This window comes from Amblyraja radiata, chromosome 22 (genome assembly GCF_010909765.2).
Source record: "Amblyraja radiata isolate CabotCenter1 chromosome 22, sAmbRad1.1.pri, whole genome shotgun sequence".
Classification (NCBI taxonomy): Eukaryota; Metazoa; Chordata; class Chondrichthyes; order Rajiformes; family Rajidae; genus Amblyraja; species Amblyraja radiata.
Genome location: NC_045977.1, coordinates 1,101,311 through 1,120,940, shown reverse-complemented (window position 1 = coordinate 1,120,940; position 19,630 = coordinate 1,101,311). Strand labels below are relative to the sequence as shown.

The 19,630-nt window shown below is 52.0% G+C and overlaps 1 protein-coding gene across 1 annotated transcript in view; it reads left to right on the top strand.

Moving 5' to 3' along the window:
- The window catches only part of LOC116985499 (mucin-7-like), a 38,757-nt gene extending 29,429 nt beyond the window's left edge, over window positions 1-9,328 (top strand). The window contains exons 6-7 of the mRNA XM_033040263.1: window positions 4,775-4,860; window positions 9,202-9,328. Coding sequence (XP_032896154.1) covers window positions 4,775-4,860; window positions 9,202-9,270 — 155 coding nt within the window. The 3' untranslated portion in view covers window positions 9,271-9,328. The remainder of the gene's footprint in view (window positions 1-4,774; window positions 4,861-9,201) is intronic.
- The last annotated feature ends 10,302 nt before the right edge of the window (window positions 9,329-19,630 follow it).

Sequence of the window (19,630 nt, the reverse complement as noted above, 5' to 3'; positions counted from 1 at the left end):
ATATAGGTGTATAAAGTTATGTGGGTAACAGATGGTGTGAATGCACAGTATTTTATAACATATAAAATTATTAAGGGATTGGTAGACAAAAATGCTGGAGAAACTCAGCGGGTGAGGCAGCATCTATGGAGCAAAGGAATAGGTGACGTTTCGGGTCGAGACCCTTCAGACTGAAGGGATTGGACACGCTAGAGGCAGGAAACATGTTCCCAATGTTGGGGGAGTCCAGAGGCCATGGTTTAAGAATAAGGGGTTTGGGTAGAACAGAGATGAGAAAAAACATTTTCCAACCAGAGAGTTTTGAATCTGTGGAATACTCTGCCTTAGAAGGCAGTGGAGGCCAATTCTCTGGATGCTTTCAAGAGAGAGATAAAGCTCTCAATGATAGCGGACTCAGGGGATATGGTGAGGAGGTAACAACGGCATACTGCATGTGGATGATCAGCCATGATCACAGTAAATAGCGGTGCTGGCTCGAAGGGCCGAATGGCCTACTCCTGCACCTATTGCCTGTTGTCTATCGTCTACTCAGAGTAGGGGAATCAAGAACCAGAGGACATAGGTGTAGGATGAGATGGGAAAGATTTAATAGGAACCTGAGGTACATCTTTACCCACACAGGGGGTGGTGTTGACATGGAACGAGTTGCCGGTGGAGATAGATCCCACAGGTACTCAAACAACATTTGCAAGACATTTGTACAGGTAGATGGACAGGAAGGGGATATGGCCCAAACATGTCGACCAGGGCAAAGTGTAGACATTGTCTATCGGACTTCAGCAAGTCATGTGATAAGGTTCCACATGGTAGCCTGCTCTGGAAGATTGGATCACGTGGGATCCAGGGAGATCTAGACGACAGGATAGAGAATTGGCTTCGTGGAAGGAAGCAGAGGGCGATGGTGGAAGGTTGTTTTTCAGACTGGACACCTGTGTCTAGTGGTGAGCTTCAGCGTTCAGTGTTGGGCCCATCGCTGTTTATGGTTGGTCTCAACATTCTGGATGAGATGTACAAGGCGTGACGCAAGAGTTAACCAGAGTTCAACATCGTGGGAACCTCGTGCGATAACAGTGCGGCATTCGTGGACCACCGTGGACCACCGTAGCGCTAACGGCAGGTCATCGTGTAACTTGGTCACTCGGGAGAAAATTCAATAAAATTTGAATTTCTCCAAGAGTGACTTGTACACTTGTGGTTGAGTATTGCAACATTATATGAACGTAGTGGCCAGTGCGATATCCGTGCGATATCCGTAATAACTCTTGCGGGTACCGTGGGAACTCCTGCGAACGGTGAACCCGGAAGCTGGACAGAGGGGACAGAAGGTGATTACATATTATCTTCAGTGGGATTGAATTTAAAAAATAAATAAAAATAAAGATTTACATCCGCATATGGACATCAATTTATTCATGAGTTATGTTAATGAGATTCAAGAAAATAACTATAATCTTTAAAAGGGACTTTAAAAGGGACTTTACTGAAAGGTTACGCATTTTTATGGTCCGTGAGATATTTTTCACATGTACTTCTTTGAGAGATACAGGTCGGAGTCCTCGGGTCCAGGGGTCCGGAACGCTACCAATCAATGTTGTGCAGAGACCCGTGTAAGGAGTGAACTGCACATGCTGGTTTAAACCGAAGACAGACACAAAAAGCTGGAGTAACTCAGCGAGTCAAGCAGCATCTCTGGAGAAAAAAAGCTGATGTTTCGGGACGAGACACATCTTCAGACTCAATTCCGATTAGGATGTCTGAAGAAGGGCTCCGATTCGAATCGTCACCTATTCTTTTTCTCCAGAGATGATGCCTGACCCGCTGACTTACTCCAGCTTTTTATGCTTTTCTTCCCAGATCTGACTTACCTGCTGAGTTACACCAACATTTTGTGTCCTTCTGTGCATATTAACCAGCATTAACCAGCGTCTGCAGTTCCTTTAGACATTACATAACTTCAGATTTTAGAGATATAGCGCGTGGGAACTCCTGCGAACGGTAAACCCGGAAGCTGGACAGAGGGGACAGAGGGTGACTAAAAAAGGTGGTCTCAAAAGGACACATGGGAACATGTGTCCTTCGAGGACGTCCCACCTAATTGTCATTGTTGGATAATCTTTTTAACAGGAACACTTGCAGAGATGGCTCCCAGAAAATCTCAAAGGAAGGGGGTAAAGCGGGTCAGAGATGTTTTTGCCATGCAGGAGAATGAGGAGGAGACGCAGCAAGAGAGACAGGTGGAGAGGCAACAGGAGATGCCACAGATAACACTGCCTGTGGGCTCCTTGGAGCAGGGAGAGGGTGAGCAAGGTGCAATTCAGATTGCCTCCCCAGTAGCCGTTGTAGGAATAGCCTCTACAGACGTAAAGGGAAGATGGCAGAAGGTAAAGTCATATAACTTCACCAGGGAACAAGAGGGGGAACTTGTAGAATGGTTCCAATTTAACGAGATTCTGTACGATAAATCCAGAGAGGATTATAGAAACAGGGAGAGAAAAAGGAACCTGCTGGAGACGAAGGCTGCCGAGTTTCCCGAGTGCTCATGTGAGTTTATATAACGATATATAAGTTCATCAAGAGGAGAACCATTTAATGTTATCCAAGATTTAAAAACATACATTGCTATTGATGTAAAAGTGCTGTGTTTGCAGTTAACTTAAATTTCTCTTATAAGTCTGTCTGTCTGCCCTGCAGCTGCAAAGTAAAAAAGTCGCAGTATAAGAATCGCCTGAGGCCAAGTAGCGGAGGGTGATTGCTATGCGCAACCCTGGTTCCAGTGCTTTTCTCATTACAGTGTCAGTCTTCTTCAGCAGAGGTCCCAAATTATTCATTTGTGTCACGTGTAGTTCACGATGTTCATTCAAGATTTAACGCGACAGCTCGGGAAACGGCGAAGTCACTCGCACGAATAACATAAATGCCGAGTACCGTGGGAACTCTTTATCTACTGCCGTTATATCGTGCGAGACTCGTGCTGGACCACGACCTCTTCACTCTGGTGACATCTTGCGTCAACTCGCCCCGTGAAAAGGCCCTTTAAAGTGGGTGGTATCGTAGATAACAAAGATGGTTCTCAACTATTACAGCAGAACTGGATCTGTTGGGCAAGTGGGCTGAGGAATGGTTGATGGAGGTTAATGCAGGTAAATGGGAGGTGTTGCAATTACAGGAATCTAACCAGGGCAAGACCTTAGTGAATGGCACGGCTCTGTGGAGTGTTGTAGAGCTGAGGGATCTAGGAGTGTAGGGACATATTTCCCTGAAAGTGGTATCACAGATAGACAAAGTGGTCAAGAAGGCATTTGGTTCACCGGCCTTCATTAGTCAGGGTATTGGGTATATAATATTACAGTTGTACAAGATGTTAGTGAGGCTACATTTGGAGTATTGTGTTCAGTTTTAGTCACCGTTCTATGGAAAAGATGTGGTGAAGCTGGAAAGTTGCAGAGGAGATTTACGAGGCTGTTGCCAGGACTTGAGGGACTGAGCTTTGGGGTGATTGGGCAGCTGGGGCTTTATTGTTTGGAGTGCAGGGGGATGTGGGGGGATGTTATAGAGGTGTATAAGATCATGAGGGGAATAGATAGAGTGAATAGACCGAGTGTTTTACCCAGAGAATGTGAATCATGAATCACAGGACATCGGTTTAAGGTGAAAGGGAATAGATTTAATAGGAACCTGAGGGACAACTATTTCACAGAGCGGTATTGGATTTATACAATGAGCTGCCAGAGGAGATAGTTGAGACAAGTTCTATAACAACATTTAAAATACATTTGTATGTACAGTACATGTACAGGATAGTTGTAGAGGGACACGAGCTAAACACAATGCTGGATGGGGCATCTTGGTCAGCATGGGCAATGTGGGCCGAAGGGCCTCATTCCATGCTGTATGACTATAATATTTAGACAGATACATGGAGAGGAAAGGTTTAGAACCAAACGGGGCAGGTGGGACTAGTGTAGATGGAGTGTCGTGGTTGGCATGGGCACGTTGGGCTGAAGGGCCTGTTTCCGTACAGTACAACTCTATGACACCCACTATCTGATGCTCTCTCTCTCTCACACTCCCTCTCTGACTCTGAGTGTCTCTCTCTCTCTCTCTCTCTCTCTCTCTCTCTCTCTCTCTCTCTCTCTCTCTCTCTCTCTCTCTCTCTCTCTCTCTCTGTGCGCGTTTCACTCTTTCTCAGTTTCCCTCTTTCCCTCGCTTCCTCCCTCTCTCCCTATCTCTCACTCTTGCTCCCTCTCCTCTTTCCCTTTCCCTCTCCCCTGTCTCTCTCCCACTCTCCCCCTCACTCTCTCCCCCTCGCCCCTCTTCCCCTTCCTCCCCCTCTCTCCCCCCTCCCACCCTCTCCCCCTCCCTCTATCCCACTCTCACTCTCTCTCCCCCTCTCTCCCCCTCCCTCTCTCCCACTCTCACTCTCTCTCTCCCCCTCTCTCCCCCTCCCTCTATCCCACTCTCTCTCTCTCCCCCTCTCTCCCCCTCCCTCTCTCCCACTCTCACTCTCTCTCTCTCCCTCTCTCCCCCTCCCTCTATCCCACACTCACTCTCTCTCTCCCCCTCTCCCCGTCTCTCACTCTGTGCCTCTGTACGTCCATAACTTTTTCCCAAAAGAGAAACAAATACATAAAGAACAGCGGGGCAAGGCCAGGGACAAGGGGTTGTAAACGTGGGGAGTGGAACCTCCATTAGATGAGGGAGTGGGGGAGACATTGTCTGAGCCATGTTCAACCTGACTCTGGTCTCCTTGTTGATGTTGGGCTGGTTTGTGCAGAAGGAGAGTACCAGTGGATTCAGATACAGGTGACAGACAACGGGGACATGACTGAGGAACAAGTGAAGGCAGCTCTCATTGTGAAGGTAAGAACTCAGTCGTACAGGGTGGAGGGAGGGAGGGTCACAGGGTCTCACCTCCCTCTCACTGTCTGTCTGTCCTCACAGTGAGGGTGGGGGGTGAATGTCCTCTCCAGTGTCTCTCTCTCTCTCCCTGTCCCCCTCTCTGTATCGCAGTTCATCTTTTACACATCTCTACCCAGCCCCTCCTCACCCCTCACACATCTCTCTCTCCCCACTCTCTCTCCCCCTCTCTCTCCCCCCTCCCCCTCCCTCTCCCTCTCCCCCCTCCCCCTCCCTCTCCCCGACCCCCTCTAGCCTATCTCACCCCCTCTCCCACTCTCTCTCTCCCCCACTCTCTCTCCCCCCTCTCTCTCTCTCCCCATATAACCATATAACAATTACCTAGTCCCATCTACCTGCACCCAGACCATAACCCTCCATTAGACAATAGGTGCAGGAGTAGGCCATTCGGCCCTTCGAACCAGCACCACCATTCACTGTAATCATGGCTGATCACCCACAATCAGTACCCTGTTCCTGCCTGATCCCCATATCCCTCGACTCTTTAAGAGCTCTGTCGAAAGGGGGGAAGGGGAAAGCCAATTTTAACTCTTGATTCAACTTGCACCCTATATCCAGGCCACTGTTTGGGGGCCTCTAGATAACTCCCATTAGGGTTGTTTCACCCTTAAGATTCCTCAGTTTTATCCATACAGACTCAACATCTCCTGATTCTATGCCACCCCTCGCAAGGGACTGAATTCCATTCCTCACCAACAGAGCAACCCACCCCCTCTGCCCACCTGTCTGTCTTTTTGATAGGACAGATGCCCTTGAATATTCAGTTCCCAGCCCTGGTCCTCTTGTATCCAGTCTCTGTAATTCCCACATCATCATACTTGCAGTTTCTAACTGAGCCTCAAGTTCATCCACTTTACTTGTTACACTTCGTGCAATCATATATAATACTTTTAATCCATTACTCACCTCACCTTTCACATTGATTCCTATTTCACTTGGCCATACTCTCCTATCCCTTCCTGAGCTTTCTGCCCCGTTAATTCTGGTGTCTTTCTTAACTTTTCCTGTACTCTTTTTCCCTTTAACTCCATCCTTGTATTTCCAATTTGTCTATTCCCCCCACTATTTAGTTTAAAACCACCCGTGTAACAGTGGCAAACCTGCCTGCCATAATTCTGGTCCCACACCTGTTAAGGTGCAATCCGTCCCTGTTGTACAGTTCCCCCTTACTCCAAGACAGATCCCAGTGGTCTAAGAATCTAAATCCCTGCCCCCTGCACCAGTTCCTCAGCCACACATTCAGGTCCTGTATCTCCCTGTACCTGCCCTCACCAGCACGAGTAACTAGAAGCAAACCTGAGATAACCACCCTAGAGTTCCTGCTTTTCAGCTTTCTTCCGAGTTCTCTGAAGTCACGCTGCAGAATCTCTTTCCCATTCTTCCCGACCTCATTTGTGCCGACATGCACCACCACTTCCGGCTGCTCACCTTCACCCTTGAGGATGCCCAGCAATTGGTCCATGACATCCTGGTTCCTGGCACCAGGGAGGCAACACACCATCCTTGACTCCCACCTGTTGCCGCAGAAACCCCTGTCTGTACCACTCACGATGGAGTCCCCGACTACCACGGCTCTGCCTGACGTCTGTCCCTTCGGCTTTGCTTCAGCGCCATGTTTTGACTCGCAGACCTGTCCACCGCTCAGACTGGCAGTGTCTTCTGTCCCGACAGCATCCAAGAGGGTGAACCTGTTTTCAAGAAGTACATCCCCCAGGGTCTCCTGTACTCCAAGCTTCCTTCCCTTCCTCATCGTCAACCACCTTCTCTCTTCCAGTACCTTCGGTGTAACGATCTCGCTGTAGGTCCTGTCCAGGAAACTCTCCAGGTGATCCTGAGGTCATCAAGTTGCGTCTCCAGTGCCCCAACACGGTCCTTCAGGAGCTGAACCTGGACACACTTTCCACTGTTGTAGCAGCCAGAGGCACCATCAGTGTCCCTGACCTCCCACAACCTGCAAGCCTCACACTGAATCAGCTACCTGTCATTTCTTCACTGGGTCTCACCCTCTCCAGCTTTTGGCGTAGTCTCCTCCCTCAGCCTCCTTGCTGAAGACTCTGGAGCCAAAGACCCGCACTTTTCTCACAAGGCACTTCCCTCGACAAGGCTGCTCCCCGACAGGCCGCTCCCCTAGAGCAAACCTTGCTTATATTAGCTGATCAATTGACCAATTTGCTAACTTATCCATTTGCTATTTAAATTCCTCCGCCAATCCCCGCACTCACTCCTTCACCTGCCGCTCCTCTGCTGACCTTGAAGGTATGTGTTGCAGGCTGGTCCCGACCGGCTTTTAAATCACCCGCTCCTGTAAACTCACTGAAAAACTCCCCCAGAGATTACCTTCTCAACCCTCTCTCCCCCTCCAACCCTCTCTCTCCCCCTCCAACCCAATCTCCCCCCTCTCTCCCCCTCCCTCTCTTCCCCCTTTCTCCCCCTCTCTAGACACCTCTCCCTCCCCCTCACTCCCCCTCTTCCCCTCTTTCCCTCTCCCCCAAACCTCTCCCTCCCTCTCTTCCCCTTTCTCTCACTCTCGCTCCCTCTCTCCATCTCTCTCTCCCCTGCACTCTCCCCCCCTTTCTCCATCTTCCCCCCCTCTCTCCCCTCTCTCTCCCCTTCACTCTCCACCTCTCTCTCCCCATCTATCCCCCTCCCCACTCTATCACTGCTCTCTCCTCCCTCTCTCCCCACTTTCCTCTGCATCTCTCCCCATCTCTCCACCTCCACCCACCCTCTCTCTCCCCCTCACTCAACCCCCACCCCCGTCTACCACGTGAAACCTTGTTGAACGCCTTACTGAAGTCCATGTACACAACATCTACAGCTCTGACCAACCATATCGACCTTTTTGGTCACGTCTTCCTAATCTGAGGAAAGACATTCTTGCCATAGAGGGAGTACAGAGAAGGTTCACCAGACTGATTACTGGGATGTCAGGACTTTCATATGAAGAAATACTGAATGGACTCTGCGTGTGCTAGAATTTAGAAGATTGAGGAGGGATCGTATAGAAACTTACAAAATTCTTAAGGGGTTGGACAGGCTAGATGCAGCAAGATTGTTCCTGATGTTGGGGAAGTCCAGAACAAGGGATCACAGTTTAAGGATAAAGGGGAAATCTTTTAGGACTGAGATGAGAAAAACATTTTTTACACAGAGAGTGGTGAATCACTGGAATTCTCTGCCACAGAATGTAGTTGAGGCCAGTTCTTTGGCTTTATTTAAGAGGGCGTTAGATGTGGCCATTGTGGCTAAAGGGATCAGGGGATATGGAGAGAAGGCAGGTACGGGATACTGAGTTGGATGATCAGCCATGATCATATTGAATGGCGGTGAAGGCTCGAAGGGCCGAATGGCCTACTCCTGCACCTATTTTCTATGTTTCTATGTTTCTGTCTTCAGAAAAATCAATCAGATTTATGAGACATCACCTCCCACGTACAAAACCATGCTGACTGTCCCTAATCAGCCCTTGCCCATCCAAATACCTGTATAACCCATCCCTCAGAATACTCTCCAGTAACTTTCCAACTACAGATGGCCTTTTCCCCTGCAGCCCTTCTTGAATCAAGACACAACATTTGCCCCCCTCCACTCTTCCGGCACCTCAATAGGAACCAGGTTTTTTCAGGATTGACAGGGTGAGGGGAAAAGAGATGGGGGGGGGGAGGGATTGTATTATTGGTCAAGGAGGATGTGACGGCAGTGGTCAGAGGTGACATGACGGATGGTTCGTGTAGCTTGGAGTTGAGGAACAAGAAAGGGATGATAACTATGTTGGGAGTGTACTACAGACCTCCATATAGTCAACGGGAATTAGAACAAATATGCCAGGACATTGCTCCTACACCCCCTCCCCCCTCCTCCATTCTCACTCTCTCTCCCTCTCTGCCCCCTCTCTCTCTCTCTCTCTCTCTCCCCCTCTCACCCTCTCTCTCCTTCTCTCTTCCTCTCCCTTCCTCTCTCTACCTTTCTCCCTCTTGCCCTCCCTCCTCTCCCCTCCTCTCCCTGTGCCCCCTCTGCCACTCTCTGCCCCCTCTCACCCCCTATACCCTCTATCTCTCTCTCTCTATCTATCTCTCTCTCCATCTCCCTCCCTCCCTCCCTCTCTAACTCCCCCTTTCCCTCTCCCCCTCTCTCTCTTTCTCTCTCTCTCTTTCTCTCTCTTCCCCCCTTCACTCTCTCCCCCACCACCTACCCTCCCCCTCTCCCTTACTCTCCCACTGCCCCCACCTCTCCCCTTGCCCCCCACTCTTGCAGTAACTCACCTTTACTCCTCTGTGGTTGCAGTTGCGGGAGATGTTTGGTGACCCGAACCCCCACGTCGAGTCGGTGTCGAAAACTCTGGAGGAGGAGTGACGGGGACCGAGCTGTCAACGCCCCCTCCCCTCGTGACCCCGCCCCTCACCCCCTCCCCTCGTGACCCCGCCCCTCACACCTCCCCTCATGACCCCGCCCCTCACACCTCCCCTCGTGACCCCGCCCCTCACCACAACCCCTTGTGTGAACACGCCCCTCACCCCCTACCCTTTGTGACCCAGCCCCTCACCCCCACCCCCTTGTGACCCCGCCCCTCACCCCCCTCCCCTCGTGACCCCGCCTCTCACCCCCTCCCCTCGTGACGCCGCCCCTCACCCCCTCCCCTCATGACCCCGCCCCTCACCCCCTCCCCTCGTGACGCCGCCCCTCACCCCTCCCCTCATGACCCCGCCCCTCACCCCCTCCCCTCATGACCCCGCCCCTCCCCCCCCTCCCCTCATGACCCCGCCTCTCACACCCTCCCCTCGTGACGCCGCCCCTCACCCCCTCCCCTCGTGACCCCGCCCCTCACCCCCTCCCCTCGTGACCCCGCCCCTCAGCCTGGCCTCTTGCTCACATGGCTACAGGGATTCACCCTGTGGCTGAGCTACACTGTTGCTGCGTTGCTGCAGCTTCAGCCTCTGCTGCAGGGAGTGGGGACGCTCGCTACTGCTGCATTTGCCTTTATTATTGTCACGTGTACCGAGGTACAGTGAAAAGCTTTGTGTTGCATGCTATCTAAACAGATCAGATAATACTCTTGATAAATATAATGTTAATCTCATAGTACAATATGTGCAGGTAGGGGGTGCTGCAGTTAGGTAGGGGGCGCTGCAGTGGCAGGTAGGGGGCGCTGCAGTGGCAGGTAGGGGGCGCTGCAGTGGCAGGTAGGGGGCGCTGCAGTGGCAGGTAGGGGGCGCTGCAGTGGCAGGTAGCGGACACTGCAGTGGCAGGTAGGGGGCGCTGCAGTGACAGGTAGGGGACACTGCAGTGGCAGGTAGGGGGCGCTGCAGTGACAGGTAGGGGGCGCTGCAGTGACAGGTAGGGGGCGCTGCAGTGGCAGGTAGGGGGCGCTGCAGTGGCAGGTAGGGGGCGCTGCAGTGGCAGGTAGGGGGCGCTGCAGTGGCAGGTAGGGGACCCTGCAGTGGCAGGTAGGGGGCGCTGCAGTGGCAGGTAGGGGGCCGCTGCAGTGGCAGGTAGGGGGCGCTGCAGTGGCAGGTAGCGGGCGCTGCAGTGGCAGGTAGGGGGCGCTGCAGTGGCAGGTAGGGGGCGCTGCAGTGGCAGGTAGGGGGCGCTGCAGTGGCAGGTAGGGGGCGCTGCAGTGGCAGGTAGGGGGCGCTGCAGTGGCAGGTAGGGGGCGCTGCAGTGGCAGGTAGGGGGCGCTGCAGTGGCAGGTAGCGGGCGCTGCAGTGGCAGGTAGGGGGCGCTGCAGTGGCAGGTAGGGGGCGCTGCAGTGGCAGGTAGGGGACTCTGCAGTGGCAGGTAGGGGGCGCTGCAGTGGCAGGTAGGGGGCGCTGCAGTGGCAGGTAGGGGACACTGCAGTGGCAGCAGCCCTGTCAGCAGCGCGTTAGTTTTTTCAACTTTTTAAATTTTTAAATATGTTTTAATGTTTCTTTGTGTGTTTTGTGGGGGTGGTGTGTGGTGGGGTGAGGGGGGGTGGTGTGGGGGGGGGGGGGTGGTGTTGGGGGGGGGTGGTGTGTGGTGGGGTGAGGGGGAAACCGTTTCGGCCGCCTCCTCCATGGAGAGGCGAATTTTTCCAGGTCGCCTCCCCCGTGGCCAATAGCAAGGATCGGCGCGGCCTTTCCCGGAGACGCGCCCGGGGCTCCAGCGGCGGGCGCAGCGTGGACTTTCTACGTGAAGCGGGTGAGTCCCCGCTGGGGCTCGCTGGAGGGGAGCGCTCCGTTTCGCTGGCCCGGGGCAGCCGGCAGTCTGAAGTCGTGCGCGGTCTGCACAACTCCAGCTGGCGCGGCGTCTACAGCTCGGGATCCCTCGTGGGGACCCGGGGGAAGAAGTAGCCATCACTGCCGGCCCGCGGCCAACTTCTACCGCGGGTCCGGCATGGACTTACCATCACCCCTGGAGGGGAGCTTCGACCATCGGCCCTGCAGTCTGCGGTGCTTCTGGCTGCGGCGCGGCGGGAACTTTAAATCTTCGACCGCCGGCCTGCGGCCTACACCAGCCTGAAGCTCCGGTGGGGAAGAGCCGATCCTGGACTTACCTTGCCTTTGACTTTGTCCCTTACCATCTGGACACCCGCAGCAACGGCTGCGGAGAGTGGAGGTCCCGACCACGGGGGAAAATGGAGGAGGTCTGGCAAAGTTCTGTGCCTTCCACCACAGTGATGAATGCTGTGGTGGATGTTTGTGTTACATTTTTATTGTGGTTATGTTCTTTATTATTGTACCGCTGCAGACAACCCAAAATTCTACCGACCCTGGTTGTGTGGCAATAAATTCTATCAATCAATTCAATTCAATAGAGAAAAGTAATAGACAGAGTGTGTAGTTTTCATCATTATAGTGCATCAGTTCCAGAGACAAAGTCCAATGTCCACAATGGGGTCGAGGTGAATCAGACAGTACCCTAGTTTAAGGAAAGTCCATTCAGGAGCATGGCAACAGAGGGGAAGAAGCTGTTCCTGAGTTTGGTGGTCAGTGTTTTCAAGCTTCTGTATCTTCTGCCAGACAGGAGAATGGAGAATGAATGGGACAAGTCTTTGATTATGTTGGCAGCTTCTCCAAGGCAGCGTGGTGTAGATGGAGTCAGTGATGGGGAACCTGGTCTGTGTGATGGACTAGGCTCACATGCACAACTCTCTGCAACGTCTTGCTGTCTTGGGCAGAGCAGTTCCCAAACCCAGCTGTGACGCACCCTGTGGCGAGAGGGAGAGAGGTAGAGAGAGGGAGGGAGAGGGAGGGAGAGGAAGAGAGAGGGAGAGAGAGGGGGCAGAGAGGGGGAGAGAAGGGGGCAGAGAGGGGGCAGAGAGGGGGCAGAGAGTGAGAATGGAGGCGGGGGGAGGGAGGTAGGGGCAATCTCCTGGCATATTTGTTCTAATTCCCGTTGACTATTTAGAGGTCTGTAGTACACCCATGTTTCCATGCTGCATATTTAGAGGTAGGTAAGATGCATTGGAGACGTGCCCAATTTCCTCACTCCTCAATAATTCAGCTCATCACCAAACATTAGTTATTTACACATGCACACGCACACACACACACACACACACACACGCGCGCACACACGCACACGCACGCGCGCACACACACACACACACACATGCTCACACATGCACACACACACACACACACACACACACACGCGCGCACACACACATGCTCACACGCGCGCACACACGCACATGCACACACGCACATGCACACGCAAACGCACGTGCATACACACACACAGACACACGCACACGCACATGCACACACATGCACACACACACGCACACACACACACGCGTGCTCTCACACGCACACACACACACACACACACATGCACACACACACGCACACACACACACATGCACACACACATGCACGCACACACACACACACAACTGACCACACACACACACACTGTGATCACACATGCTTGGACTTAGACACACAGAAACATGACAATGTACCCATGGATTTTGGCCACACACAACACGTGTGCTCACACATAGACAGGCAGGAACACACCGAATCACTAACAGTCATAGAGTCAGAAAGTGATACAGTGTAGAAACAGGCCCTTCGGCCCATCATGCCCACACCGGCCAAAAATGTTCCAGCTACACTAGTCCCACCGGCCTGCACACGGCCCATATCTCTCCAAACCTGTCTTATACATGTACCTGTCTAACTGTTTCTAAAGACGTAGGAATAGCCCCAGCCTCAACTACTTCTTCTGGCAGCTTGTTCCATACACACACCACACTCTGTGTGCAAAAGTTACCCCTCAGATTCCTAATAAATCTTTTCCCCTTCATCTTCAACCTGTGTCCTCTGGTCCTCGATTTCCCTACTCTGGGCGAGACTCTGTGCATCTACCCAATCTATTCCTCTCGTGATTTTGTATATGTCTATAAGATTCCCCCTCGTCCTCCTGCTCATGCTCCTGCTCTCCCCAGCCTCGTTAACCTCTCCCTATAGCTCACACCCTCTGGTCCTGGCAACATCCTCGTAAATATTTTCGGAACCCTTTCAAGCTTGACAATATCTTTCCTATAACATGGTGCCCAGAACTGAACATAATATTCTAAATGCTTTCTCACCAACAACTAAGACAACTGCAACATGACCTACCAACTTCTATACTCTCTGTGAGTGATGAAGGCCCATGTTCCACAAACCTTTTTAACCACCTTGTCTACCTGACTCGACCTTCAAGGAACCATGCACCTGTACTCCTAGATCCCTCTGGCCTACAACACTACCCAGAGGCCTGACATTCACTGTGTACGTCCTGCCCTTGTTAGACGACCCAATATGCAACACCTCACACTTCTCTGTATTAAATTCCATCAACTATTCCTCAGCCCACCTGGCCAATAGATCCAGATCCTGCTTCAATATTTCACAATCATCTTCACTGTCTGCAATGCCACCCACTTTTGTATCATCAGCAAACTTGCTAATCTTGCCCTACATGTTCTCATCCAAATCATTGATGTAGATGACAAACAGTAACAGGCCCAGCATTGAGCCCTGAGGCCCATCACTAGTCACACCACTAGTCCATCTATGCCCCTTTCCCGCAGTCTCCATCATCTGTCACACCTCCCGCCTCACCTACTCCTTCCCCTCTCCAGTTTCTCCTGTCCCTTTCCCACAGTCCACTTTCCCTCTGCCCTGCATTCTCACTCCCTCTCCCACAACTCTCCACATTCTTCTTTTCCACATCTCCTCCTCCCCATTGGCTCTACAGGCCGGTACGTACGTGAGTCCCTTATTCTGCCCCCTCACCAACCAGCCTCTCCCACATCCACCACCTGACTCTCTCCCTCCCCCCAACGCTCTCCCCAATACAGCCTCTCCTCAACAACTCACCACCTCGATACGTGTGGCATGGATAGGGGAGACACTTGCAGCCTTTGTACCATGGGGGAATTAACATACTGGAGGCTATAGCTTCCAGGTGAGAGGGGCACAGTGTAAAGGTGATGTGTAGAGTAAGGTCTTTACACAGAGGTTGATGGGTGCCTGGATCATGCTGCTGGGGGTGGTGGTGGAGGCAGATAGGGGGCAGAGTGGTGTTTCAGTGTGTGGATGGGCATGTGGATATGCAGGGAATGGGGGAATATGGATGGTGTGCAGGCAGATAAGAGTTGTTGTTGGCATGGTGTTGGGCACAGACATTGTGGGCTGCAGGTCCTGTCTCTGTGGCCCCAGTCATGATTCTACAACAGGGGAGTGTTGTGGAATCATCCCCAGCGCAGTGACACACTGTTGTGAAGCCGTGCCGTGAGGTAGCAGTTGCCATCGAGGGACGGGGATGGAGGGGCTGGAGAGGCAGTGAAGAGGCAGTGAAGTGGCAGCTCAGACTGCATGGGTTGAAAGGCCTGGATACTGAGTGTACTGAATATTAGTTGTGTGTGAAGCTTATGATTTGTATTGCTGTTACTTATGTGTGAGCTCAATAAAATTGCAACATCTTGAACGCAAGAATCTGAGAACTTTGTCTTCATTTATAAGCTGAAAAATCCATGGAACGAGCTGCCAGAGGAGGGAGGTGAGGCAGTTGCAATAACAACATTCATACATCAAACAGTCAACAGAGGAACAGCAACAAGGGAATATTTCAGGTGTACGCACAGAGTCTTTCACCCAGAGGAGGGGAATGAAGAACCAGAGGGCATAGGTTGAAGACGAGAGTGGAAAGATATAACTGGAGCAGAGGGGCAACGTATTCACACAGAACAGTGTAAACCACTGTGTAGCTCGTGGCCAGAGAGTTGTGTGATGCTGTGCTGTGGAGAAGGTGGGTGAGATGCCTGACTTCATTGGTGGTAGTGTAGTTACAACAAATGCCACAGCATGGTACAGGTTTATAAACCTTGCTCACCTCAGCTCACACGCTGGGTGCGGTTCTGGTCACCACACGCCAGAGGGTACAGAGTAGATTCACCAGGATGTTACAGGGACAGAACGTATCTGTAATAGTGAGACACAGAGACTGGCATTTGTTTTACAAGCAGCAGAGGCTACTGATGGGTTGTGTGTAGAGGGATCAATATTACACAGGCATAGGTAGACAAGATAGCAGGAAATATTCCCAAAGCAACGGAGACTAAAATCAAAGGACAGGACAGTTTTAAAACATGGGTTGGAGGTTTGGAAGACACATTTAGTTTAGAGATACAGCATAGAAACCGGCAATGTGGCCCACCGAGTCCGTGTCCCCCATCGATTACTGTTCACACTGGGTCTACGTTGTACCCTATCCCCAAGGGGACAATTTACAGAGGCCAATTAACTAACAAACCCACACGTCTCTGGGATGTGGGAGGAAACTGGAGAACCCGGAGGAAACTAATTGTCACTGAGAGAAGCTGCAAATTCCATACACAGATGGCACTCAAGGTGAGGATGGAAGCCGTGTCTCTGGTGCTGAGGGGCAGCAGCTCCACCAGTTGTGCCTCTGCTGATGTGAGGGGGGGTGGGGGGGGGGATCCCACAGAGGGTGAGTGGAATGTGAAACTCACTGCTTTACTTTCCAGTTTATGTCAGACACAGCTAAAAATGTTGTTTTTCATGCTATCCACTCAGATTGGAAAATATTGTACATAAATAGAATTAAGTCAAACTCAAGTACAATTGGTAAAGCAAAGGGGAAGATGCAGAGTACATCATATATTCTCAGCATCGTAGCGCATCAGATCCAGAGGCAAAATCCAATGTGTGATGGGGTAGAGGTGAATCGGACAGTACCCTAGCTTATAGAACTGTTCAGAAGCCTGATTACAGACGGGAAGAAGCTGTTCCTGAATCTGATGGTGTAGTTTCAAGCTGCTGTACCTTCTGCCCAATGGACGCTGGGGGAACAAGGAATGACCAGAGTGGGACAAGTCATGATTATGTCAGCTGCTTCCCTGAGGCTAAAGTGTAGATGGAGTCAACGGTGGCTATTCTGGTCTGTGTGATGGACTGGACTACATCTACAACTCTATGTCTACATATTCATCTCTATATAACTAAAAGTCTCTGTCTTGTATGTGTCTGTGTGTGTGTGCCAACTCCTATCTTCTTCCAAACACTAGGCCACAGACTTCCCATTTTCACATTTCCTACTCACATTTCCCCCGTGATGGCGATAAACATCTTCCCGTCGTGCTCCCATCTATACTTCTGAAGTTATTAATTCTTGAAATTTTAAAATCAGCCCAATTCCTTCAAACTCACCCACTTTGGAAAACAAAATCAGAGTAACGTCACAATGCACTTGTAAGGCAGGACTGGACACCCCGGGAGTAAGGGGCACCCCAGCGCTTGTGGTGAATGAGGAGTGGCGGTGGTTGTTGACGCCCAACGGCCACCTAGTACACGGGGAGGGTGGTGCCGTGGGCTGAGCCCGGGGACTGGGCCTGGGCTGGAGCTGAGCCTGGTGCTGGAGCTGGAGTGAGGGCCGAGCCCAGGGCTTGGGATGGGGCCGTGACCGGGGCCGAGAAAGAAGCCGCCGCTGGAATCAAGGACGAGCCTGGGTCCAGGGTCAGGGACGAGCCCGGAGATGAAGTCGGGGCCTGGACAAGCTGACAGCTGGAGTCTACAGTCAGCGTTTGCCCGTGTACGAGAACCAGGCCGAGTTCCAGACCCTGGCGCTACTCTATGACCTGGGTAGATGCTGGGGCAGGGAATGGGAGTGAGGGGATGAGGATAAGGGAAATGAGGATGAGAGAGATGGGTTGGGGAGTGGGGTGGTAGAGGGAGATGGGGAGGATGTGGAGGAGGGAGAGTGGGGTGGGGCGTGGGGTGCAGAGGGGAAAGTTACTGGGGACGTGAAGAGGGAGAGTGGGGGGATTGAGGGAGAAGACTGGGTAGGGAGGGTAGTTGCCACGTCTGCACCCTCTCTCTCACCCCCTCCTTATCTACCCTTCCTGGCCCTCTCTACCCCCTCCCTATCTACCCTCACTCCCACCCAATCTACCCCCCTCCCTTAGCCCCTCTCCCCCTCTACCCCTCGCCCCCTCCTTCTACCCTCCCTCTCTACCCCCTCCCCCACCCTCTCTAACCCCTCCCTCTGCACCCCCCATATCTCTGCACCCCCCTCCCTCTGCACCCCCTCCCTTTCCATCTCTACCCCCTCGCCCTCACCCTCCACCCACCTCCATCGCTACCCCTCCCTCTCTACAACCCCTCCCTCTCTAGGGATTGAAGAGGGAGGATGAGGAGGAGGGAGTGCTGGGGGTTGATGAGAAATGAGCTGCGCCTGCGTATTCGGGGGCTATGAGTCAGTGGTGTAATGTTGCATTGGGGAATCGGGTGAGTGGTGGAACCTTACGTTGGGGGAGCAGACGGAACGGGTCTGCGTTTGGCCTTGTCTGTCTGTCTGTCCGTCTATCTCTAAAACTCTAATCTTGACCACATTTGCGGTGTTTTTTAATTTGCACAAAAACGGTGCCCTATATCGCTAGGATTCGCCATCGTACTCACCATTCTCGTCTGCTCTAAGCGCACCGAGTTTTGTTCCGTTCAGTGAAATATTAGAAAAGTTAGGAAGGTTTAAAATTCTCTGCCACAGAAGGTAGTTGAGGCCAGTTCATTGTCTATATTTAAGAGGGAATTAGATGTGGCCCTTGTGGCTAAAGGGATCAGGGGGTATGGAGAGAAGGCAGGTACAGGATACTGAGTTGGATGATCAGCCATGATCATATTGAATGGCGGTGCAGGCTCAAGGGGACGAATGGCCTACTCCTGCACCTATTTTCTATGTTTCTATGTGAGATTAGCAGATTGGTCTTCTCACCTGTCAGTCACCGTGATGGTAACGTCCCTTCCGGCACCCGCAGAGACTAAAGTCCTGGAGGCGGGGCTGAATCTGTGAGCAGCGTGTTAGGTTGAACCGGAAGCTTCTGATTGAATTCACAATGATGCCAAAAGATGAAGGTGCGGGAGTGAGCAGAGTGCGAGGTGCGTCTGCTGCAATCACCCCCCTCCATTCCCACATCGCTCCTTCCCCCTTCCTCCTTCCCCCTTCCCCCTCTTCAACCCCCCCCCCCCATTCCCCCACCCCCCTCCCCCCATTCCCCCACCACCCCCCACCCACACTCCCCCCAGCCCCACTTCCCCCACCCCCAACCCTCAACCACCTACCCCCACATCCCCCCTACCCCCACACACCCCCTAACCCCACACCCGCCCTTACCCCCACACGCCTCTTCCCACACCCCCCTCCCCCCACTGCACACAATATGCACAGAACATAGAACCCTACAGTATATGAACAGGCCCTTCGGCCCACAATGTCTGTGCCAAACATGAAATCAACAACATTCTTAAATGCCTGGGCAAAGTCCATATCGCTCCAACATGTGCCCATCCAAATGTCTCCCAAACACCACTGTTATATCCGCCTCCACCACCCCTAGCAACAAGCTCCAGGCACACACCGTACTCTGTGTCAAGCAATTGCCCCGCACATCTCCTGTGTCATCTTAAAGCTCACTTCAAGTATATCACATACAGATTAAACATGACATTTCAACTCTTATACTCAGTGCCCTGCCAATGAAGGCAAACGAGCAAAACACCTTCGAGTCTATGAGTTATAGATTAATAGTGTGGGAACAGGCCCTTCGGCCCAACTCGTCCACACCAGCCAACAATGTCCCAGCTACCCTAGTACCACATGCGTGCGCTTGGTCCAAAACCCTCCAAACCTGTCCTATCTATGTACCTGTCCAACTGTTTCTTAAACAATGGGATAGTCCCAGCCTCAACTATCTCCTCTGGCAGCTTGTTCCATAAACCCACCCTCTCTGTGTGAAAAATTTACCTCTCGGATTCCTATTAAATCTTTTCCCCTTCACCTTGAACCTATGTCCTCTGGTCCTCGATTTCCCTACTCTGGGTAAAAGGTGCATCTACCCAATCTATTCCTCTCCTGATTTTCTATACCTCCATAGGATCTCCCCTCATCCTCCAGCGCTCCATGGAATAGATACCCAGCCTACTCAACTTCTCCCTACAGCTCACGCCCTCTAGTCCTGGCAACATCCTCGAAAAAAATTCTGAAACAATTCAAGCTTGACAATACCTTTCCTATAACATGGTGCCCAAAACTGAACACAATATTCTCAATGTGGTCTCACCAACATCTTATCCAACTGCAATATGACCTCCCAACCTCTATACTCAATACTATGACTGATGAAGGGCAAAGTGCCAAAAGCCTTTTTGACCCCTTTATCTACCTGCTACTCGACCTTCATGGA